At 39.6% G+C, this 25,290-nt stretch overlaps 1 protein-coding gene and 1 long non-coding RNA gene across 3 annotated transcripts; one reads left to right on the top strand and one right to left on the bottom strand.

The window, feature by feature from the left end:
* Positions 1 to 320: 320 nt before the first annotated feature.
* LOC125183244 (uncharacterized) lies at positions 321 to 12,444 on the bottom strand. The gene is made up of 3 exons (XR_007164896.1): positions 12,190 to 12,444; positions 10,291 to 10,398; positions 321 to 500 (listed from the first exon to the last, which is right to left on the bottom strand). It is a non-coding gene; the product is annotated as an uncharacterized lncRNA (long non-coding RNA).
* On the top strand, positions 1,991 to 23,441 carry MYL10 (myosin light chain 10). Of its 2 annotated transcripts, none has more exons than XM_048068130.2 (7): positions 1,991 to 2,141; positions 9,179 to 9,265; positions 11,990 to 12,065; positions 13,533 to 13,637; positions 17,238 to 17,316; positions 22,385 to 22,433; positions 23,199 to 23,441. In XM_048068130.2, the coding sequence occupies exons 1-7, from the start codon at positions 2,139 to 2,141 to the stop codon at positions 23,295 to 23,297; spliced, it is 498 nt and encodes a 165-aa protein (XP_047924087.1). In that variant the 5' UTR covers positions 1,991 to 2,138; the 3' UTR covers positions 23,298 to 23,441. The 2 variants fall into 2 exon arrangements, with proteins under 2 accessions (XP_047924087.1, XP_047924089.1); XM_048068132.2 differs by lacking the exon at positions 1,991 to 2,141 and adding an exon at positions 6,724 to 6,808.
* Positions 23,442 to 25,290: the final 1,849 nt, after the last annotated feature.

Here is a 25,290-nt window from a genome sequence, read left to right as displayed (position 1 = left end):
AAAGCCAAGATGTATGTCTCCCTTAATTCCTCTGTGGATTTGTTTTATAGACTAAGCAGAGAGGGTTCTGGTCTCTCAGCACACGTGCATTACAAATACACAGTATTGTGTGGGTTTTATCCTAACATGTCATGTCATTTAAAAACAGCTTGGAAGAATTCGTTTAATGTAGAAATTCTGTGAAAAGACAAAGATCAATGTAGAAAATACATGCACTATTGGAAAATGCCTGCAGATCAAGCTAGAAACTAAGGAGAAAATTGATGACAATAATGATGATTGATGATACACTAGATAAGAGAAAGCAAAACTCCCAAGGAAACAGTACAAAGCATCTGTTAACAGAGCTGTTAGGACAAACTCATGAAATGGATGGATGAAAAGACAAGTGTTCTTCCAAAAAAGGGCACAAAATTCGCAGGATGGAGTCCTGGGACCAGTGAACTCAATGACAAAGCTGCTGCTCGTTTGCCTGTCTTGTTAGGATTACAGCACAGATCCTGCAAAAGATGAAATCATATTATAAAATGTAAGTACATGAGCTATTAGATTGATTTCAGCGGGTCTATTTCTTCCTTAAAGTTAAGCACAGGCCTGGATCAACGCCTAAACAAGTGAACATGGTTGGTCTTTTCCTGCCCACACAAAACCCATCAAATTCTCTAAGATTTTCCCCAAAATTTCCTTTCAGTTTTTCAGATTACCAAACTCAATCTAATATACAAACACAACTGCTGGGCAGTTGCAGGCAAGTGGACCGCGGGGTTTATTTTTATGCTGCATTACACGAGGCAATGGTATACTGCCACTGAAGTCAGAACAACGAACACGAGGCTAACTTCCAACTTGCATCCAAGACAATTTTGCTAAAGCCGGAGGAATTGTGTTGTGCTTATTTATTACTTAGTTATCCCTGTAGGTGTTCGAGGTACTTCACAACAGCTAAAACAGTCCTTGCCCTGAAGAGCATGCAGTCAAATCTAAGATTAGAGATGACAGCACTGCAAGGGGCTGGACCTGGGGAAAGAACAAGGTCTTTGTTCAGCTAGATACTTAAACGGATGTCTGTCTCAAAGTTCAGTTAATTGGTTAACAACTTTCCTGAATCAAGGTCAGTGTGACTGATGCAGACATGTATTTCAGACGCCAGTGCATGTTCCTGAAATACCTGGTGTCGCTACTGTTTTTAATGGGCCGGTTGTCCTGTTTAGGTACTCTCACAGACACATATTAAACCTTTAGGAAATACGATTTCACTTCTGTGGGATTATGCCAGTTTGTACCGGTTAGTGTTCTGGCTCATTGTTATGTAGAAATCATATATAAATCAAGCAGGATTAATGAATCAGATGGAATGTGTATGCATTAATGGCCATGAGCATTCCCTGGGAGACACAGCTCTTGTGTTTCCTCTGCTGCTGTCTGTTTTCTCCTGCTCACAACTCCATATGCATTGCTACATAACTTCTTTTCATGCTTTGAAGTCCACGACTGTCCATCAGTTTGCAGCAGTAGCTTAAGATCTAGACCCTGAACTTTTGGACTGCATGATAGATTGAGGGAAAAAAGGCTTGATCTGCCTCTCTTTATTGGCACCTGCAGAGCCGTGCTTTCCGGCATACCTCCCAGTTCCAGCTGCACCTATACAGAAAGAACCTCAGTCATTTTTCTTGAGCTCTCAGTGCGTGCACTGTGCTCTGGAGCACCTGGGTATCGTAGTGCCCGGGATTTACTGCTAGTTTCTTCTGCATTTTCTCAAGGTGTGCATTTTTCTTTCTACTTTTTCAGAATGCCGTGTCCACTTAAGATCTTTTCAGTGCATGCCCTGTGCTCTTACTTAGAAGTACACGGGAAAGTCCCTTCAGCTGTAGCTTATTGTAAGCGCTGTACAAGTGTATCCCAACTGCCTACTCTACTTATCTGCTGCATTATTTCTGTGAAAGCTAAAGCCGTGCATGGAACAGATGCTTGGAATGGTATTGGGATCCAATTACTGCACTTTTCCAATCTTACATCTATTGTCTAAACTTGGAGCAGGCATATTTTTGTTCCTTGGTAACACTATATAAAGAGACAATTGGCATTGTGTTTGCTGGCTGACTAGTTGGCAGAGAAGGAACGGAAGGAGCAGCAGCAACATGGTAGGTTTTATTCTTTCCGTGTCTGTCATTTTAGCGGTTTGTATTTCTTTCTGACTGTAGCAATTCTACCAGAGCAGTAATGATCACACTGGGCTCCGTGAAATCTCACACTTAGTATCGCATCCACAATGAAGGTACATCCAATAGAGTGATCTGTGAACTTCCAAAGACTTTTCTGCACATGTTTAACGAATGAGTAAGGTAGGGAACATAGATGCACTTGGTAAAGGGAGGAGTTTGTGCATCTCTTTCCAAGACTAATTCACTAGGGCAAGCAGTGATTGGCATGGCTGGTGTTAATTAGTGCTAAGGTCTGCTACGGTGTGATAGGGAGTAAGGAGAGGGATATCTCTATAATTTTAATTGTATTGCTCTTGAGACAGGGGAGAAATAGGAAGTACTGCAGAGATTTCTTTGTTTTATCTTTACTTTGCTCACTGTTGGCTTTTAGCTCGGACTCTAGCAGTCACCTCTGAACCAAAGGTGCATTTGATGTGATTCCGAGGAGCAAAAGATTCCTGCCTAAGGGACAGCAGGTAGACTGGGCTCAATCTTTGTCTTTTGCAAATTCAGACGAATGACTACAATATTAAAAAAAAAAAAAAAAAGTGATTTTCTCTTATTTTTCTTCCTTTGCAGGTCCTTTTTAGGTTGTCTTAGAGTAGTGCTGCCCAGTGGCTCCCTCAGGCCATAGAGTATTTGATTCTGGAGAACACTGGAGAGGGAGCTGTATATGAAAAGCTTTCTCAAAGCTTAGTTCAAACCTGATCCTATTTAAACAGGTGACAAATGTGATCCAAGTGCTGTTCTGAGCAGGATAAAACCACGTTCAAAGTCATTTCTGAAATACACGCACAAAACTAGGATCCAAGTTCAATTTGTGCAATCCCGGTGTAAATGGTTTCACGCTGACTATGCCAGTCACTAATCATGTTTTTTACCACTGTTTTAGAAGTGGACAGTGTCTTCTTCTTCAGTTGTGGATTTACAGGTTTCCTTTTAATCAACTTTGGTAAAGTCTATGCCAGCTGCTTTGTGGTGGGGGTGGGCAAGTGCTGGGTCTTTTTTTCCCTCCTTTTTCTTTCTTTTTCTCTTTTACTATTTACCAGTTCTCTTCCCTCCTGTTCAGTGAAACAACACACCACGCTGCTTGATGTTTTAGGATATTTCAGGACATTCTGTGGTGAAATTGCTCAAGTTGGGAGATGTCAAAATGCAGTGAAAGACTGTGCTGTTTCCTCACTCCCAGTTCAACTGATGATTCTCTGTGATGGTTCCTTTCATTGTGCCTTTTGTTTAGGGAAAATATCTTCTGAGGTACCTTACTATACAAGGACACATGAAACAGATTTAACATGGAAAGAAAAAAATATCCTTAATGAAAGAAAGCTGAAGAATATCTTTACATAAGGAAGTGATCATTTTTTATTAATCAGAGGGAAATGTATATGTAATTATGCTAGATGAACTCTGTGGGGAGGTTTTTTTCTCTCTTTATGATGTCTTAAGGGATTTATAAATATTACAGAGGTTTTATAGCATCATAATATTTCAGATGTGCAGTAAAGCTACTTTCAAAGGATTAGTGCAGACAAAGCAGCATAGTAAAAAATAATTACAAGTCAGCCAGTGCTACTAGGCTCTGACATACAGGGCTGATGAGAATGAGAGAGGCAGGGTTCAGGGAGATAATTTCTAACAAGAGCAGACCACACAAGTGTTATGGAATGGAGTTCTGAGAACTGTCTATTGCTCTCCGCTAATTCCAGGGAATTTCAGTGAAGTCGAGCCTGTAATGTCTCCACATGCACTGCGCTGATGGAGGGAAAGGAGGGAAGAAGAGAGGCGGAAGGAGGGAGAAGGAAGGGTTTTTCATATTCCTGAAACATTCTGGTGTTTATTCAGTTCAAGTGACACCTTGCAGCAAATTCAGTATGCCGAAGGGAACTTAGTACCCAAAAATAGATTGCGTTCTGATCAAATGTGTTTTGCAGCTTGCTCTGCTGTCTGGAACGTACCACCTGTACTGAAACAAGCACTGACCTCAGCGAAGCAATGCTGATTTCACTAACTGGAAACGTGGCCTGTTGTTTAGCTGCTGAAGTGTGTGCGTATGCATCTGCACATGCACGCTCCCGTGCGTGCACGTCTGTGTGTGCCAGGGGACCGTGGTGGGGAGGGACTGCTATCTGTTTACGCGCAGGAGGGGGATATGTGTATGCCAAAGAAAAATTCGTAGGGTGGGGAAAGCGGTCGGTGAACTCTGGGTTGCAGAGGTTGAGGAGTCTGTGGCTGAAGAGGTTATCTGCTGCTCACAGAGAAGGTTTGGGACACGCCACGTCCTCCCTGTGTATATATGCAAGGGGAAAAAGGAGACTGATTGGAAAGGGATTTTATGTGGGGCAAAGGAGAATGCTTCAGTGTGCAGGAGCGTGAAGCCGGGAGGATGCAGTCCAACAGATTTTTGTATCTAGGAGGGATCAAAGGTGTATGTGTCTGTGTGGGTGTGTGGGAGGCCGGGACTACGTACACAATGGAGTGAGGATGAGAAGGGGGGGCTCTGTCTGCCAGTGCAGAGTAGGCAATAAAAAGATCTTGTGTTTCTCAGTTCTGATAACGTGGGTTTTTATTTGAATGATCTGAGGCTGTTGCCTGTTTGAAATGCAAATTGTGCCCTTAGAGCAGTTTATGTTGCTTACTCCTCTAGACCGTTCCCTGAAAGGCATGCACTTGGGCTGCCCATATGCTGCTCACCTGCCATGAAAAGGACCTAAACCATACAAAAAAAAAAAAAAAAAAAAGTGGCTTTGCCATGGCTGGGGATTTGGTGCAGATGCAATGTAAATTATTGCAGCAGAGCAAACTGGTGTGACAATAATGACAACAATCCTGTCCAGCGCTGCAAAGATCCCTCAGATGGGTTTAAAATGTAACTTTTGATTCGGAATCTTATTCAATGATAACCAAAATTCAAAGACAGGAAATGTCAGTACTGAGATTCCAGAGCAGATGAAAAGTAAGGCGAGATCATGATGGATGAAAAAGTAATAGTAACTCGGAGTTAACATCATACTGTGGATCACAGTGGGGGACGCAATCTGAGCGAGATGATGGATGAGTCTGTCTTTTCTGTAGTCACGGATGTAGTTGCCAAGGAAGGAAGTATAAAATGAGAAACAATGCAATTTAAAGCTGTTAATATTTTAAGTCTAGTTTGCCCTGGGCTGAATGAGCCCATAAAGGTACAAGACAACAGAATCAGGCTCTTAATAGAGAGCCGCTGGTTTTCTCTGAAGAACTCCCTCCCAAGAGACCTGCTTATCCACCAGTGGAAAGGGTTAGCGTCTTCTTTGGTAAAAAAAAGGGGAAAAAAAAAAAAAGAAGACAATAACACAGTAAGTTGCTGAGTGGGGAACTGTTTCTGCCCAGCTCCCTGGCACTGCCAGACAGGAGAAATGTAAAGAACCTCAGTGAAGGAAACTCCACTCAGAGCCAGTGCCTGGTTAAACAGAGTTTTCTTGGGACCAAATTTTGGTACAGCTCCATTTGTCATTTAAGTATTCTAAAAAAAACCCTAATCATTAAAAAAAAAAAAAAAAAAAAAGACCCTTTAAAATCCAGGCTAATTGAGAGAGTGCTAACATTAGTAAGACAAATGAGTGATATGCGACAAGCCTGTGGTTTCTCTTCTGAAGTGAAGTGTTGTTTTCTTCACAATGGAATGATTAATACACTCAGGCAGGAATATTAATAGGCTTGTTCAGTTGTTGCAACATTCTTCCCACTGCTGTGCTATTGAGGCCTTGGAATCTGAGCCCAGGGGACCCTCAGCTCTTCAGTTTCTCATCTGGCACATTTTGTATGTCAGTCTCAAAGCACATGTTGCAAAGATAGAGCAGCTATCATCACAAAGTGCCGCTCAGTACACTTTGCATTTTACAAATGGGGAAATCAAGGCAGACAGCAATCATGCATCAGTCACCCACTTGCTCCTCTGTAGGTCACCTACTAAATCCTTGACAGTTTAGAAATCTTGTTTGCTCAGTTCTGTGTTGTCCTTTTTGCCATATAATTCTTTAAGAGGGATACTCTAGGCTCGGAATCCTGGTTCTATTCATTAAAAATTTCTGGAGTGTCTGGAGTTGTCAGGCAGCAGCACAGACCTATTTCCATTCTCCTAGAGCTGTCTGTAGTTTGATCCACCAGAGCAGCAGTGGCAATGTACTCTTCTCTGTGCCTGCACCACCTCCTTCTCTCTCAACCTTCCTCTTCATGCCACCTTCACCAGTCATTCAAAACCAAGTTGCAGTTTCTTTCTTTGATTACGAACTCCCAAGCTTTTAGAGCAGATAAATTACATTCCCGACACTGCATATACAAAAAGATAGAAGACTGATAATCCAAGATACCAAAATACTTAGCTTGAAACCAGTGATGGAAAGCCATTCCCTTTTGACAGCTGTTTGTTGGCTCCTGTGAAATGTATTGGTGGTCTCAGCCCCATTCCACAAGTGAGTAGATCATAAATAGGATCCACGCCCAGAGCTTCAACAGAAAAACTAAAGATAGATCAAGCCACATGGGCACTGGTCTCCTTTATCATCCCTGGAGATGACTAACCAGAGAGAAGCAACGAACAAATATCGTGCTGGGATGAATTTCGCTGGGTATGGTGATTGTCCTCTGGATAAATAATCTTCAGTCTCTTTTGCCTTGAATAGGACTTAACTAATTTAGAAAAGTTTTGGGGTGTTTTTTTGTTTTTGGCAGTCTGTTTCTAATAGATAATGAGCCACAGCTTTTGGGTTTGTCTGATCCTTTCTTACAGCTACAATACTTGCTTAAAGCCTTACAGCAGAGAGAACCCATTAAGCTGAGGAATTTTACCAGCATTTGGCATTTCAAGTTAACAAAACCTGGAGCTGCAGTCCTTCATCGCAGCGCTAGTTTAAAAAGATGCAGGTTGCTTGCTGTCACGGGGAGTTTGTCGTGCTGGATGTGGATGCTGTATTTGGTCACAGCAGAGCAGAGCATGAGAATGGTGCATGTTTTGTCTTCATAAAGACCAGCTACATGACCACAGGAGAAGCGGTTTTACTACCCCATCTGTAAAGGCTGGGGCCAGACTTGTGCCATGTGGTCAGTTCCCCCAGACAGCTTGCAATACATTTCACTGGGTAACATCTGCTTCCTTTTTACCTCCGGGAACAAATACATTGTAAATACTTAGGATTGTCCTTAATATTTCCAGTCAATCTGGAAGTGCTGAAAACCTCCAGTAGGCACCTCACGTTATGTGGATGATTACTGCTCAGAATAACACTTATTTCATGTGTGGGAGGAGGAGGGAATCTGTTTATTCCAAAATCAATATTTCTACATTCATTAAATATTCCACTTATCCACTTTTTTTTTTTTTCCACGTCTGTGGTGGCATTCTATCGTTATTTTTATCCTCACTACAAAGACTTTTTTTTGTTTGTTTTTTAATTTCCATTCCTATTTCCAGATTTTACTGCTTTGCATTAGCTGATTAGAGATTGACAGGTCTGGAGTGTGGACTTGTGGGTGAATGTCTACCACAGCCCTAATTTTCAACTTGGGATCTAAAGCAGGATGGCTGAGTGCGGAAATCTGCCTGGCAAATTAAATTGATCAGACAATGTATACTTCAAACAGAGTCAGGTGGGAATACTTCCTTGAGCTGCTGTGCTCCTCAGGATATTTGAAATCAGTATTGAATTTGAACTTTCACAGGCTTTTTTATTTTGATGAAAGGAGACAGTAGAAGTTCCCTTCTGTTTCATGCAGAATAGCCCAAACTAAGTAAGACTAATTTTCCATGACAAGAGAACCAGGTGGGACTATGATGATGAAGTTTAAAAGTAGGAATGATATAGAAAAGAATAATCCATCTGGAAGGGAATTCAAAAGGCAGTGTAGTTCATTATCTTGCCCCAAGTAAGGATAATGCTGTGGTTAAAACATTTCTGTAATCCATAGGAATCACAGGTTTTATTCTTCGCTGCAAAACAAAAACTGTATTGTCTTAGGCAAGCTGGTTGGGCCCTTTTTCAAAGATACATAATGATGTCTAGTTCTGACTGATTTTTAGTGAGCATTAGATTCTTTGATAACGTTGTAGGGCTCCCCAGTCTCTCCGTGTCTGTGTTTTCTGACTATAGAACAGCGATAAAAGCAAGCCCTGCCTTTTATTGATGATAACTATCTTAAACAGTATAATTGTATGGGCTAGTAAGCCAATGTAGTGCAGTATCGTAGGTTGGTGCAACTATATAGACTCTTCTCCAAGTGCAGAAGGCGTTCCTACATAGGAAGAATTTGTCCAGACAGAGCAGACTTCTAAACTTTTCTGTCAGTTGGAATCGATATCATTTCCCTTTATAGTCCCTGAGGTGAGTCTTCATGCAGGGCCTAATTTTGAGTGTGGCTGCTCGTCCCCACATGGGAATTGGGAAGAAGGAGTTCATATGGGGACTTACCTGAACTGTTTATATTTCTTGAGAACAGCAGGTTGGGAATTTACCTTATATCTCCATGGGAGGCTATAAGCTTACATCAATCCTCCCATAGTGTGGAGCTCTGCAAAACCAGTACAGAAGAGGGAGTAGTGTCCTATGTCAAATGGGCTGGCGCAGGTGGCACTACCCAAGGAACAAGCACTGGCCCAGCTGTGTTATTCAGAGTCACGCTTTGGGTCCCTCACCTCTTTCACGGCAGCACAGTGACAAGCTGTCCTTGCTTATACAAGCTGTCAGGTTCCAGGCAAGAGCACGGAAATGGCAAAAACCCTCAGTGAGAGATTCAGCTGTAACTAAAGCAGCATATTTTATCCCATTTTTGTATGTATATATATATGTTGTGAATTGAATTTAAAAAGGAAAAAAAAAAACACAAAACACAATCATCTTGTATTACTTGCCTGTATATATTTTACCTTCTGTTAAAAATGGAATTTGTTTTCATGGGTGCTTAACAGACAAGGTAATGTATATTTGATCTTATTTGTATCACAGGCTCCAAAAAAGGCAAAGAAGAAGATAGAAGGTGGTTCCAATGTATTCTCTATGTTTGAACAAACCCAGATCCAGGAGTTCAAAGAGGTTGGTCACTGTTCTGCTGTTCTCTATAGTCTCCTGTCATTGCTAATGAATAACATAGGTTCTGTTTGTAATCCTTATTCAGTTCTCCATCTGCTTTAATAAAACACACAGTTGTTTTCTGAATCATCTCTGTGGTTTTGGCTAGTATATCATTTTCCTTGTGTGTTTGTTCTTTCCTTCATTCTTTCTTTCAGTCTTTCTTTCCTTCATTCTGTCCTTCCCTCCCTCCCTCTCTTTTTTCAAGTTCTAGGTTTATTTGAGAAACTCCTGGGCACTAAAAAAAAGAAAAAAGAAAAAGAGGAAGAAAAGAAAATTATTATCTAATCCACTTTAGCCCTAATTCAGGAAAACACTTGAGCACATTTTTAAAGTCAAGTTTAAGTGCTATTTTAAATAAGAATTGTCTTGCGTGCTTAAGTATAATCCTGAATGAAGATGTTGTACTGAACCAGGGCATTAATTAGTGGACTGTTCCACAATAGCAATAGAAATATTCTTCTGTGCCCATCTAATACTGCCCACAAACTAGAAACAAAAATACCAAGAAGCCCTCAGCCAACTTTCTCCATAAATGCTCATAAACCAAAACAACATGTTGAGGTTAACTAATTAAGCATCTTCTGGCTCCCCCAAAATTTGATATTACGATGCATTATGGATTCTTTGATCAGTTACCTGTGATGAGGCCAATCTAATGGGCATAAAAGCTGATGCATAATTGAAGAGAGATAATTTGCTTGATGAGTTTAGGCTCTGTTCTTGAGTGGGCATTTTAGAACGTCTGTGAGGCCATCACATTTTCCACTGATTTGTCCTTTTAATTACACTCTTTTTCCTCATTTTTTGCTAATTCACATCTCCAAAGCAATTTCCAATGTGATACACACTGTTTCATTTTGTGCATGTGAATTTCAAATTTACTTTTCATGAGGATTCCCACCAGTAAAGCTCAGTGGTGAACGAGACTAAAAACCCATACAAGGTATTGTAGATATGGCCCAGGTAAATTAATTGAAACCACTAACCTTTTCCCAAGTTAATGGGAACATGTTTGTTAACACTCTTCTCCCACCTCTTATCAGCATCCTGTGAACATCCAGTTTTATTCTCTTCAAGGACTACTGTTCGAAGACCTACCATTAAAAAGAATTGGTCAGAATGCTGTTTTTGAACTACTCTAAATAAGCTAATACTTAGAACATTTCTGGGAGAATGGAGGCAGAATGATGCCAAAGTCACAAGGCAGTGGAGTGGTCCAATGAAATCCAAGACCATGTTGTGTCTAAAGACTGCCTACTTGGAACAAATTTTGGCTAAAAAGTTGTTTTTTATCAGAACAGTTTTACTTAGAGATTTCAATCAGCTCACTAGAAAATGTATCAGCATTGCCATTATTACGTTACTTTAAGTTCCCTCATTAAGATACAGAGCTAAAACTCTTCCTCTCTTCTGTGAGCTTGTTGGGCTCTGCTTTGCTCTTCATATTTCATTCTGTTTTGCTTCCAAATTGTGGGGATGCTTAATCATTGTTTAAAGCAAGCCTCCCCCCAAAAAGGAAGGAAAGCAACTATAAAGAGTTGGGCTTAATTTTTTATTAGGTGATGGCTTGGCAGGTAAATGAAGGGTTATGAACATGCATGCTGCAAGTAATCACATGGGCAAACTGGAATGTGAGCAGTGGGGCTTTGTAAGAAACTGGAGGTAAAACTGAATGAAGATATGTTGATATAATGTGATCATGGAAAGAAGTGCAGCCTATAGAGCAGTGGATTTTAAAGCTCTGAAAGTTGCTGTAGCTGCAGTGGACTAGCTGTATTCTAAGGAGAATGTTGTTTTTCATAATAATCCTGAAATAAAAACAATTCCTCATCATTGTAAAGATACAGTCTCCTATTGATGTACATGTCCAACAGATAACCAGTTTCAGAGACATGCCTGGTTCTACTAATACTTCCCATAGGATATACAGGGGAATTTTAGGTCATTAAAATCTTTCAAAATCAATGAAACATTAAAAGTGTGATAGCAGCAAATAGACAGGCATGAAAATAGGTAAATAGACAGGCAGATAGGCAGTTAGCTGGCTGGATAACAAATGTTTGTTTGTTTGTTTTTTCTATAAGAAGTTAAATTTTGCCTGACAAGAAGTACTTAAGGTCAACACATCAAGGTCAATCTGAAGGATACCATTTATTGGAAAGGGAAACAAACTTTGAATAAATAATACTAGGAAACATACATTTCTCTGTGCTTCTGAAAATTGAGCTATCTCTGTATGAAGGATCATTCTGAGGCCCAGAAGAAATTGAATTTTGCTCAATAGCAGAGAGATACCTACAGTAATTAAATGTTTTACAAAATATGATAGCTGCACAAAGGAATGAGATATGAGAAAGGACTAAAACCTCCCTAATTCAAGCTTTTATGGGTTAAGGCCTGAATGGCTGGAGCTGCCAGCACTGGCTTCAGCCCAGATACATGCTGCACTGAGCATTAATTTAGTAAGAAGAAGTTTGGGTGGGTTTAATTAAGCCCCTTGCCAAAATACAGTAATGTGTTGAAAGTGAGGAAAGTGCAATGATGTGGCATGTTATGGAAGAATCAAAGGAAGTTAAATATTCTTTACAGCATGAATATAACACCCCTCTGTATTGGTATGTGTGATTGTAGCACTCTCCAGTGCAACATGACAATGGCAATACATTGCCCCTTTTCTTCCAACAGGCTTTTACCATCATGGATCAGAACAGGGACGGCTTTATTGACAAAGCAGACTTGAGAGACACATTTGCTGCCCTAGGTAAGCTGGTAGTGATAATGAAATACCTAAAAGAAATGCAGTTTACATTTCAAGCACATAACAAAAATTTGTGTTAGAATTACAGTGAGGGAAGTAATGAGATACATAGAAGGCAAAAGGAAACCTGTTCAGTTTGATCCTCCTCCTTTATGGTAGTTGCTGTCTTGACTACGTAGGTCCAGCTGGGAAGTCTCCTGAGAAGCCTCGTTCAGATGCTGAATGAAGGTCTCTCTGGGACTCACTGGCGGGTGCTACAGAGCTATGCAGCTGGCAGCTGTCCAAAGGCACTGATCCCTCCCCTGCAAGTATTTCATAAAAAGCCCACCCAAGTAGGGGTCCATGCCAGGCATTTCTGATTAGCCTCTGAATCCACGCTTCACAAGCTGCACCTTTATTATCTAGGAGCCATGCAATATCTACCAATTAATGTTTTTGTCATGGACTAGCTGCCCCTCTGCCCACACAAAAGTAGGAAGACTTCATGTGAGGTTCTGTGCTGTTGTGCATTGATGTGGGGTGGAATGCGCATGTCATGAGATTAGGTATTGTCCATTTCATGTGCCTTATAATCGTGATAACATCAAGCAGATTGAAAAAAATCGTCCCAAGAAAAAGAAAAATCAAAATGCTCAGGAGCCCAAACCTGAAGCTCTATCCACGTTGCAACATTTGAGGCTTGAACAGTGATGTAGGCATTTGGGCTTTTGCCATCTGGATCTTATTAAAAAGAGTTTGATAAGAATCTCTAGTGCTCCCTGGGGTGGAATCAGACTGCAGCAGAGTCAGTGCAAAGAGCAGAAGCTCCTGAACTCTTTATTGTGACAAAGGAGTTTGCCAACTTTGGCCTGTAGCTACTGTTACCCTGAAATATTTATTTCTTAAGGCCAAGTTCTGCTATCCTTCATGTTCAGTGAAGCCCTTCAATGCCTATAAAGTACAGTCACAGCAAATTACCACTCAATTTGAGTAGAGATGCCAGGTTCTAAATTCTCATCAGTAGTCCAGCACAAGCATGGGGAGGGGATAGGACTGCTCAGCTCATCCATCTGCCCTCTACGCACAAAGGCATCTCAATATACAGGAGGGCAAAGTCTGAGACCTTGGATCCACTTCAGTCACTTGGAACTCTCCTATATTAATAACAATGGGGTCTGTATTTCACCTGAGGTAATAAAAACAAAAACAAAAACAAACAGCAAAACAATTTATTTGGAAGTGGCCCCTTCTTTGGTCTGCTGCTGGCCAGGTCTATATCATTTATCCCTCTTACTCCTTCAGTCACCCTTTGATCTTAGAGCCAACTCTGTATTCCAACTCAGAATACATTGGAATACTCTGGAGTTGTGTTCTACCATGTTATTAGCAAAGTTGCACAGAGCCCTGAGCTCCCCAGTGGGAGGAGATGAATGGGAATAATTTTTTGAAACACAATTTGTGATTTATTATGAAAAATGATCTCTGCTGCAGGTCGTCTGAATGTCAAGAATGAAGAGCTAGAAGACATGGTAAAGGAGGCGCCAGGTCCTATTAACTTCACTGTCTTTCTTACTATGTTTGGGGAAAAGCTGAAAGGTAAGTACCTTTGGGGGATTGGAGAGGTATCTGTCAAAGATCCTAAGCACAGAAATATCTCAGCACCTTGCAAATTATAGTAATGTATCCACAGAACAATGCTTAAAGGCAAGGAGTGATCTCCATTTTTGCAGACAGAGATGAAGTATGAAACGGCTGAGAGACAGTCCAGAGGACAATTCAAAGGTGTGATTTCAGCTTGCATAAGCCAACATGAAAGTGGCAAATTGAGGTCTAGAAGGTAATGAAATCATGGCAGGCTGGAGCTCAGTGCAGAAGAGTTATTCACCATCTGCGGGTCCTAGGCTGAAGTCTGTCGCTCATGCTGTGCTGGTATTATTCCCAGTGTTAACTGGTTTAAAACTATCTTCAGTATTCTGTGAAAACCTTTCTGAACTCCTGTGACTCATGCGAACATGACCTCTGCACTATCCTTACAGTTAAAGGCCATGAAGAAGCAGCATGGTCTTCCCTCATTTTCTGTTATAGTAGTAACCCAGTAGCCCAGGGTTGGTTTCATTTGAGGTCAATGGTAATTAAGCTATTGGCTTAAGTTGAATGAAGATTTTGCCGAATAACTCCTAATGAATGGATAAATTGGACTAATTTAATCTCAGTGGATTTAGAATGATAACAGAGAGGAATTTGGCCCATTGCCACAGAATATATATAAATGACTGTAGGGAGTTCAGAAATTGTAGGTACTAAATTCTGTGTGGAAGCTAGTAATTTAGTTATATCGTTTATATGGCTGGAAACTGCAAAACAGGGAGTGTGAAGCCAAAAGAACCCTCTAGTCATCTTCCTGTATGAATTAGAGATAGGTGAAAGCCTTGACCTTCAGAGCAAGGTAGTTGGCCTTAGCCAAGCACATTCCAGAAGACTGTTAAAACAACTAATATTATGTGATTCTCTTTTCCCTCTTTACTCTTCCTTGGGGTAAAAATTATGAAGATAACACAAATAAAAATGAATGGAAAAAAGGAAAAATCTGATCACCTCTTCTTAAAAAAAGCATTTATTGTATTGCTGCTGGCCTCTGGCTTTATACTCCTAAGCACAATTTCAAAGAAGGGCTTTTTACCCTTGGAATAGAAAATAGGTCTGAAAGGAAGAACTGATGTAACTAGTCCTCAAAGAAACTCACTATTGATAAGGAATACAGCATGTCTGGGAGGTGACGGGGAAGGTTCTAGACTGACATTGAGGTGCAGATTTTATTACCCAGACATTGATCTGTCTTGATCATAGTGGTACCTGCACCTTTACATTCTGAATATCATCTGGCAAAGTAGGTAATGCCCTTCTCCATGCTCTTCTGTTTCTGATGGGGTGTTCCTGTGGGTTTCTAAAGGGGTGCCCTGCTGCATATTGCTGTCTATTTGTGTTGCTTATGGTTGCACAGAGCATGGAAACGAGCTGTTCCTCCATCCCCATCTTTCCTCTTATCTCTTATGATTGCTGAAGCTGGCAAGGAGTCCAGCCCTGCCGATTGTGTGGCCTAAAACCAGTGCCAGCACAAGAAGGTGAATGGTAAAGCATACCCCTGTTGTCTGCAGATTTCCAGTTGGCTACTAGCAGAGGAGGAGTTTTTTTTTTAATTTCCATTTGGTGAAGGGAAAATCACAGCTGTGCTTGTCATGCCCTTCTGGTTGGGTTTGTCATGCAAAGGAAGCAGAGCCAAAAGACTGCACATTCCCAATCAAAACTAATTGGGATGAAGAGCCTTTGTAGTGCAATTAGAAAAGGAGAAAAGGCTAGAGGAAGTGGATATGGCAATTTTGCAACACTCTTTATTAGCTAAGTACCACTCAGAGAATTTGGTGAAAGGTGCTTTCTAAGTAAAATTTGTTGTGCTATAATTGATTTCTGTCATAAAGGGGAAGCTGGGATTTTTGGGACGAGCTTTAGCTTTGTATATGGAGATTATGATGCCAGATGAACAGCTAACAAAACTCAGTTTATGTTAATGCCAACCACATGGAGCTGTTTCTACAGGGAGTCAGAATAATACAATTTGTACAGAAAACAGAGATGCCGCACATCAAAGAAACCACTTTATTTACCAGCTAATCAATAAAGAATGCCTGCTGCATTGCTTCTCTTCAAAGCCAAAGTCCAAGGATATGACAGAGTAGAAAATGTAAAACACAGTAAGGAGAAAAAAAAATCCCCCACACAGTGGTGACTATTTAAAATGCAGACCTTTCCTCAGAGCTGGGAGAAGTTTCTGTTCAAAGGACTATCAAAACAGTCATTAAATACCAATCCTCATTGTGTTGATCATACATTCATTGTAGATTGAATACATTGCTTACAGGTTGGCAGAAAAATATACACGGCCAGTGTATAACAAGAAGGAGGCCATATAGTCTTTGGTTTATTGACCATTATATCCCCTAGGATACTAGTACTAATCCTTATGATTACAAAGAAAACTAAGGAGGTGTCAAGAATGTATATACTTGTTAGAGCAGAGAACCTTGCCTGGGTTCTGTTCTGGTTCTCTCTGTGTCAAACGTTGGAATATAAACTTAAATACTAATGGGATTCTTCCAATAGTTACCCTTTTTTAGTCACACTTTCAACAGTTCAGCATCCCAAGTAACCTCATGGGTCAATACACTTGCTTGTAAATTTGTTTTCCTAAAGTTATATAATAACAGTTTGCATTGTGGTACCATAACGTTTTGAAATACTGAGGAGTAGTCAAAAAGAGAGTAAATAGGGTATCTTTCGGTGTGGGTAGAAACTGATTGTGATTAAGAATACGCAGAATCTGCAGTATTACAGAATAGTCAAAAATCCCAGCCAAAGGCACTGTGAAAGCTATTCCCTGACCCAATTTTTTTCCCAGTCTAAATAGATGGGACAGATAAAGGATGGAATAAAAAGAAGACTGTTACTATAATTTTATTGCTGGGAGCAGAGGAGCAGAGAAATTAAAGTCATACCAAAAGTTTGTGGCCCAGCTAAGAGCAGAAGCAAACTCTTGGAGCAACAATCTAGTGCTTTAAACCATTCTGTTTCTGTAAGTAACACTTACTTAATGAAGATATACTTAAGTGGGAGTGTGCTACAGAATATAAGCGCAAATCACCATTTTATATTGATCATCCTGTTTCCACTGCGTTTCATTGACATTCGGATTTTTATGATGAGCTCCATTTCCTGTAGTGAGGGAAATAACCTCTTCTCTATATAGTGAAGAACAAGTAACATCAAAAAGTGTTTTTACAAGGAACGTACAGTACAAGATTAGAGGAAGCCAGTGAGGGAAACAGTTTGTTATATTTTCATTTCTGAAAGCCACTAATCCTCTGGGTACTGATATTGGAGACCAGTTCCTGGAAGTTTTCTCTCCTGCAGACACAGAATAGATATGAGTTATTATTTTTAAGCTTCTGAGCATTGAACTATTCACCTCTATTGTTTATCTGACATGACAAATGTTGCTGACTTAAGGAACCTTTGTCTTCAAACCTCCAACTGCAGAATTCTCCATTTTGCTCTGTTTTCCAGTGAACACAATTACATAGCAAGTATTCACCAGCTACAGAAATACACCCTGGCTTCTAAATTATATTTCATTAATTTTAGGCACGGACCCAGAAGAAACCATTCTGAATGCTTTTAAGATTTTCGACCCAGAAGGAAAAGGCCACATAAAGGCAGACTAGTAAGTTTACCTAAAATTCTTTTATAATAATAATAATCATATAATAATAATAATAGTAGTAGTAGTAGTAGTAGTAATAGTAGTTGTAATTGTACAAGTTTAATGAACTCCTTAAAAGCTATATTTTTCATAGGATTTTAAGAGACAGAGGAACTGGCAGGCTTTGTAAGCCACAGTTAAAAGACTAGACCATTGTATGATTGTATTTGTATACCAAAAAGAGATGTTATTGTCTTCAGACATTGCAAGAGGCAACGGAAATATAATCACATGTAGGCCATTAGATAGCCTTTTTTGAAGATCTGGATATAAATCAACACATGACTCTTTGTAGATTAACTCCATATGTAAAATTAAAATGAATGTCTGGTGCCTAGCTCTCAGAGAGCTTGACTAAAATGGGAAAGCTATTCCCCTTAAAAAAAAAAAAAAAAAAAGTGATCAATTTAATTAACTCGGGGACATGGTTTTAGTAAGAACATTTTCCTTGTTACATGTTTACTGTTTGAGCCTTCTGCTTCTAGACAACAATTTGCTGTAAATTTCCACTAGATATGGTGGGAGCAAAAGCAAATAATGCTATTAATAATATGACAATTATTATCAATATAGCTATTCTTTAAATAAGGAGGCAGGACCTAATTTGTATTCGTAACTTGTTACGCCAACAGAGCAGGGTAAAAAGACTTTAAGAGCTAATTGCACAAATGTAAATCCTCATTATACTGTCCAAATGGTGTAAGCAGGCCTTCAGGTAAATGAGATAAATGATACCAAATCAAGGCAGTGGATGAAGAGGTCTGACCTATGGCTCCAGTGAAATGCTTTATGTGCCTACATTTATGCATATGATGAAATTCCTCAGTGAATTTGGGGTCTGTACTATTAATGTAGCAGCCAACTCAGGTAAGTTTTCTAAAGCATAGTACGTATAGCAAGCTTATTAGGGAACCATGAGTTACAAAGCTGTATTTGCATCAAGAAATTCTGCTGATGTTGTGATAAGGCAAAGGAATACTAAGCCTGTTACCAGAACCTCTGAGGTGGAGTTTTCCAGGACAGTATCTGCAATTACTAATGTCTCATGAAGTTAGTTAAAAATAGGAAAGTCACATACAATATATTTTTCCATTACCAATTTGCTTTTCTATGGCAGTGGCACTTAATTCCCAGTGGGTATGAGAGTCCTATTATGGTAAGCAATATGCTCCCCCCCCCCCCCCCCCCCCCAAAAAGCCAAGTTCAGTAAAGAACTTCCAAATTAATTAAATCAAGATGCAACAAGTGGATGTAGCAAACAAGTGGGAGGAATAGAGAGTTAACAGTTTTTCTGCTTGCTTTGGGGTTAACACTGTCCAAACAGCTTGGGAAGAATACTCAGGATAATACATCAAAAGTGACTCAAACATTATCAGAATAAAGTTTAGCTTGTTGCTTAATAGGCCAGATCACACGGTAGTGAAATCACAACCATGAAATACAACCTTCTGATGATACAAAACCCATGAAATGTTATATTTCCCACCACTGTCTGTAACAATGCACCACATACAAAATCTGCCAGCTTGCCACCCTGTGTCCAGTTCTACATTCCTTGGATGCTGGAAGCCAGTTGGAGTTTGGGGCAAATTAGGAATGCAGTATCACACTCCAAAATAAAGATGAGAGAGAAATACATTTTTTTTTCCTTGATGGAAAAGGTCAACCTTGTTCCCACCCCCACTGCACTGCTAACATTAGACAATTGTTTTAGTTCATCACCACAACAGAGCATAATGTTTACTTATTAGACCCGAGGGTAATGTTGATCATTACAGAACAAACCATTAAATCAATTCCGTGAATGTCTTTGAGGTTTAACTTCTATTCATATGTTTCCAAAATTTAGGCATTTGAAGGTTTTGAAATAATTTTTTTGTTGGCTCATGCAGCCCTTTCAATATGACAGTTAATGTTAATAAATAATATTTCTCCGTATTAAAAAATCCTGGAATGTTCCTCTCCAAAACCAGCCATGTTGACCTTTTAATCAGAACTTCTTTTTATGTTCATGGAGTTAACATCCTTCTGGGGATTTTTATGTCTCTTCCCTCTGCGTGTTTTCACCTCTAGTCTGGAAATGACTCACTTAGTCCATCTGATGGTAGCTGTGATGGAGTCTTCTAACCTTTCCAGAAGCTCCAGGAGTTTATAACTTAATTCCAAGTTCAATGACAGACTTTGTTTGTCTGCATCATTATACCACACATAAACTTCTTCCTATAGCATGATGTCAAAAAGAGAAAATGCTTTAGGTCAGATTCTCAGCTGGTGTAAACTGGCATAGCTTTTGGAAAGGTTAGATGATTCAGTCCTAAATGCCATTCATTGGACAAAGTGAGTCAGGCCAACATCAACTGTGTCTAATGCTGATGCCAACAAAACTTTACAGATTTGTACCAGAGGAAAATGGACCCAGAGAGCTTAAATGCATTCTGGACTTTTACAGATTAGTTTGACTGAGCTAGTGATATTTCTCATCATAGCTGTAGAGAACTGCTTATTGTAACTCACCTGTGGTGTTTTTTTTTTCTTTTCTGAGAAAACAATGTATGAAGGGAAATCCCAGGGGAATAACAAAGTGTCCCAGAGATTTTACAGATAATTTTTAAAATGTTTTGAAAATACAAGGAGGCAACAAAATATTTGTTTCTGTAGAAGGAACTGATGTCAGGCAGGACAAGAGATAACATTTAGACACCCACATCAAGGCAAATGATTCTTTTTTGCCCAGAAGACTTTGTTGTTGTTGTTGTTGTTGTTTGAGAAACAAATAGTCTTTAAAAAAGAAAACAAGATACATGAAGAAAGAAAGAAAAAAACACATAATCTCTAGCTTTGGAAATAGCGAGTGTTCATTTCCCTATAAAATAAATAATGGAAAATGTGCATAGATCCTTAACTCAGTCCTTCTTCCTTGTGAGTGTGCCAGAGCCTACTGGGATATGCATCAGAAGATTATAATTAGATATTTGATCTTTTCTTTTCCCCTAAATACTTTAAGCATGTGAGTAGAGGACACATCGCGCCCAGATCTCTCTTTAATTCAGTCCTGTTTCTGATGAAGCTTATTTGTGACTTCTGACAAAATTGCTGTAAGTGCTTCCTTCTATTCACCAAGCTCCTTCCTGTATCACACTTCCTATTTACATTTGCTAATGATGTTTGTCCCAGTGCACATACATCCAATAATCAATTTATGCTGATGAGAATGATCTCTCTACTCCCCGAACCAGAGAGCATCTGAGAATTCCCCTTCAAAAAATGCAGTCACATAACAAATGACCAGACTAACAAGACAGAAATGGCAATATGAGAGAAAGAGGTGAAGAAGACTGCTAAGTATAGAGCATGGGAAAGTAGTGCAAGGAAAACATATACGAGAGCTTAAGCCCTGTCTGTGAGTTCAGAGTATTTCCCCAAACTTGCCTGAATATTTCCATGCTTGTCCTTGTGGGTAAGGTCCTTATTCATTACCCATAAACTTCCTTTTTCAGTTTTCCCTTTGTGTCCTTCCAAGTGAGTACTTCACATCATTAAGAAAGAGATTCAGAAGTGTATATGCCTCTTACGCAAATGTCTTTGTTGTAGCTTTTTACTGGAAAAAAAATATGTGTTAGAGATATGAGGAAGTAAAGTTGTAGCTTTGCCATCAAAATTACACTTTTATCTGTGTGACTTGTTTCACTCAAGATGAATGCTGGATGGGAGCAGGAAGGGAAGCGTTACTATTTTGCCTGAACATCTGCATCCACAGTAGGTGAATTTTACTTGTATGAAAGTGTTCCTGTGCAGGCATGATTTCTATTATAAGTAGTTATTTTTAAATATTCACTTTAAAAAACAGAAAGGGCTGTCTTCAGAAGAGCTATTGTACTCTCCCCATACCAATTCTTCAAAAAAACGTCCTTTTTTCCAATCTACAAACTAAAACAGATTTCTGTACTTGTTTCAGCTTTTGTTTTTGTACATCAGGCTGTTCATTTGTCATCACGGATCTATAATCTGTTTTACTGATCTGGAAAAAGCCCTGGTAAATACCTTTGATAATAACAACAACAATAAAAAACAACTGTGCCTTTGCAATGTGAATGCAAAATCTTTTGAATTAATATAGGAATTCTCCTACAGAAAGGAGAAATTATCAGTGCAAGTGGAAGGGATGATTGTGTGATATCAGTGAGTTGATACTGGTGGATGTTTTCAGAGATTGTACATACACTGCCATCAGTATGTGAGTAACGGGGTGAAATGTAAAGACATTTTATGAAAAGGGGATGGACTGGAAGCAGTAATTGTTCTTCTTGGCTTTTCTATTCGCCTATACACTTAGGTAAAAAAAATTACATGCTATACTGACTTCCCACAATGGGTTTGAAAGCAGAGTGTAAATCAGCTGAGGATCCGTCCCAAAAATATTCTCTTTGATGTAATTGCATAAGATGCAGATTGTGTGTGGGATAAGCTCCTTGTTACACTTCTGTAACTCCAGATCAAGATGTTGTACCATGAAATACAACAGGTCTCACACAGTTTCACAGTCTCCTCTGGGAATGACTGCATGCAAATAAAGGGATTCTCAGATGATGATTTGGAATAGCTGTTGGAGTTCTCTTTCAAGTCCTCTTTCTCATTTCATGCTCCGTTCCTTTCATCCTCCGATTTTACAGAAAATATTCTTTCTTTTGGTTTTGTTAAGTGATCCAAACTTTAAACAGCAAGTGAGAAAACCTACCATTTTAGGTTAAGATAAGCATACAAAATTGCTGTATTACAATTAGGGTAATAACCTTAAACAATTTAAAACCTCTATAAAATGTCACAAAAGCAAAATAAGTTGGCAGAGCGAGGCATTGACACTGATGGGTGCCCACAGAAAATCTCTTACAATATCATGTAAGGATTAACAGCTCTAATTTATGCAGTCACACAGATTTTCTTTCATGCGACTTCAGGAGGGATCTTGCCTTCTGAATTGTCATGTGCCATTATCACCCTTTAATCAGGTTATTTCATTTTATTTGAACAGCATCAAAGAAATGCTTATGACACAGGCAGACCGGTTCAGTCAAGAAGAGGTAAGGACCTTTTCTTCCTTACTCAAAATAGGAATGCATCTCCAGCTACTCCTCAGCCATATGCATTTGCCCCTCTTTAAATGCATGAAATCAGCTCAAATCCAGTCTGAGAGAAGGTTGAGGCCAGCTCTAGCAATTAGGAACAATTCAAAGCATCTCTTCTGAATAGCTCCATGGCTAAATCAAAGTCAAACAGATTCTTTGGACTTCCATCCAAGTGTAAGCGTGGCCTATCTCTTGCTGTTCTTTCCTATGGTGAGCTGGGCAATGAATTTACTAGAGTTCAAATGCGTTTGGGTGGGGACTGTGATCTGTTTTCCATTTCTGTGAGAGTTATTTTGTTTGAAATCCGAAATGAGTTCTGAAATGAGGTACTGACTTTGTGGTTTGTGTGAGATTGAACATGGATTCTGCTGGCTGGGAGGAATTTAGAGGGACTTTCTTTTCAAAAGAAGAGATTGAGTGGAGTTTGTTCATGGCAGGAACAGACTGGAGTGCAGACTGGAATACAATTTTTAGTCAGAGCTTACCTGGACTTTAGGGAAAGCTCTTTCTGATAGGGAACTTTTGGGGATTCTAATAGGACTGTGTTAACCAGTTTTATCCTGGTTCCTATTTCAATTTTAATGAAACTAGGGAAAAATTTTCATAATGGTTAATGAATCAGGCCAGAAGGGAGCTGAACTGGGTTGAAAATGAAAAGCAGTACATGTTGCTGTCTCACAGTCCCACGTTTGTAACACTTATCTCCTGTTCACTTGGCAGATCAACCAGATGTTTGCTGCTTTCCCTCCAGATGTCTCTGGTAATCTTGACTATAAGAACCTCTGTTACGTTATCACCCATGGTGAGGAGAAAGACTAAAATGAAAGCTGAGCTCCTGCGATGATGCACCAAGTTATTTCATTATGCTTTTCTGTGCAAGACAAAGGGCTAAACATTCAGTATGTGAAGTCATGTGGTCATCAGAAGAGAACCAATAAAACAATTGAAATTAGATTAAAGTTATTTAATGCTCCTGTTTTTATAAAAGATGAAAATACCAATTTTGTGAGTTTTTTCCCATCCCTTTTTTTTTGTGTGTGTCAGTGGTTTGAAATGGAATTTTCTTGATGAACTGATGCTTTCGTGATTTATTGACAATCCTAATGTTCACCAGATGGTCCACTGGGCACTGCAATGTTGCTTAACCTCTTGTCTTTTATACATAAGCTCCATGTGCTAATTGAGAAATCCTCTAACTTACTGCACTGGGAAAAGCATTTGGTAAGTAGAATTCTGTTCCATTTCACAGCCCCATGCATTGAAAGTGTAAATAAAACAATATTAAGCTCTTGCGAATACACCATACGCCTTCACCGTCTCAGTGATGTGTCCAGTTTCATAAGCCACTTCTCTCATTTGCTTTGGTGCAAAAGAACAGAAATAGTGGAACAGTGTCTATATTTCTCATAGCGAATTTTACCTAGGCATTCTTAGAAACCAGCAATAAAGAATTTCCCCCTTCAGAGGTATCTTTATATCTGTAGGAAGTTGTCCATGGAATAATAAGGGCTTGTTCATTCACCAGTTGGTCATGATCCTTGTTTTAAAGGTGAGGGACACGTTGGAAGGATGTGTTTTGCCACACAGTCTAGGGAAAATACAAGAAGAAAACTCAGGAACTGTAGCCCAGGGTTACACATAAAAGGAAACTATCACTTTTATAATTCAAGGTAGCATAGCTTCTAAAATGGGCTACAGTTTCTTGTATTTGGACTTCTAGGAATTGGACATATTCTGCCTATGTGGAATACTGCACGAAAACTTCCTGCGTGGGAGTCAGAAGGACATTGCAGCCAAAGTAAAACAAGCTTCTGCTGTTTTAAAAACTAATGCAAATGGTTTCCTTTTGCATCAGTGTTGTTGGCACAACAGTCCCACAGACATGGAGTAACAAGCTGCTTCTTTTCTATTTCTTATACTCTTTCTAGAAAGAGAACTTGAGGACAAGAGGTCAAACTCTGCCCTGATCAGGAAAGGCAGAAAAGTTAAATGAAAAAGCTTTAGCATCTGCATGACTTAAGGAAGTGACATTCAGCCCCACCTGTGTGTTTTTTTTTTGTTGTTGTTGTTCTAGCAAAGCCCTGCACTCAGTGCACATCAGTAATGTGGGAAAACTAGAACAAGAAGGCTCCTGGCAAGGACATGCCCAGAGCTGGCATAATAAATCTACCCCCTTGCGCCTATGTTCAGAAGCACCACACATGTTCCTGTAGTAAGTGTTTTTCTAGTGAAAGTAGGTGAGTTAATTGTGTCTACGAAGAATTAGATTGCTGCAAAATACTGGTGGAGCCAACTAGAACCAAAATTTGACCCTTTTATGCATGAGTCTTGCTGAAGATGTGGAAAGGGCTTTGACACTTCTTGGCATATATTCTTGTAACATTTAAAACAACAGCGTGCTCCTCCAGGTCCTCCCTATGGGGTATGCAGCTTGACTGGGTTTTTGGGACTAGTGAAACTCCATGTAATGCAATGCATAATCTCTTTTTCCATCTTCTGACTTATCTGCCAGAAGCTAGGCTTTCCTGTACAGGCACAGCTCTTACCTCTGTTTCACGTGATGGCACTTTTCTCCCCAAAATGTGTTTTTATTTTATAAGTGTGGGAGCACCACTATGGGATGAGATTGTAGCTAGGCAATGGGAGGTCATGGAGGTATTTTCAGTGGCAGAGTAGAAAGAAAGGTATTTGTAAGCTTCTGCTTTGTACTCTTTTGTGGACCCAAACAAGTGACCACACTTCTCAGCAGAGAAAGGGGCTGCTTATAGGAGAGAGAAATTGATGTTTCCTTTGCAGATTTAATTTGGAAGTT

This window comes from Anser cygnoides, chromosome 18 (genome assembly GCF_040182565.1).
Source record: "Anser cygnoides isolate HZ-2024a breed goose chromosome 18, Taihu_goose_T2T_genome, whole genome shotgun sequence".
NCBI classification, from domain to species: Eukaryota; Metazoa; Chordata; class Aves; order Anseriformes; family Anatidae; genus Anser; species Anser cygnoides.
This window is presented reverse-complemented; position numbering and strand designations above follow the sequence as displayed.

Excerpts from the sequence above, each read along its gene's own strand:
- MYL10 (XM_048068130.2), top strand. Across the intron at positions 12,066-13,532 it reads AGACACATTTGCTGCCCTAG|GTCGTCTGAATGTCAAGAAT; the intron begins GTAAGCTGGTAG and ends TCTCTGCTGCAG. Across the intron at positions 17,317-22,384 it reads GGCCACATAAAGGCAGACTA|CATCAAAGAAATGCTTATGA; the intron begins GTAAGTTTACCT and ends TTATTTGAACAG.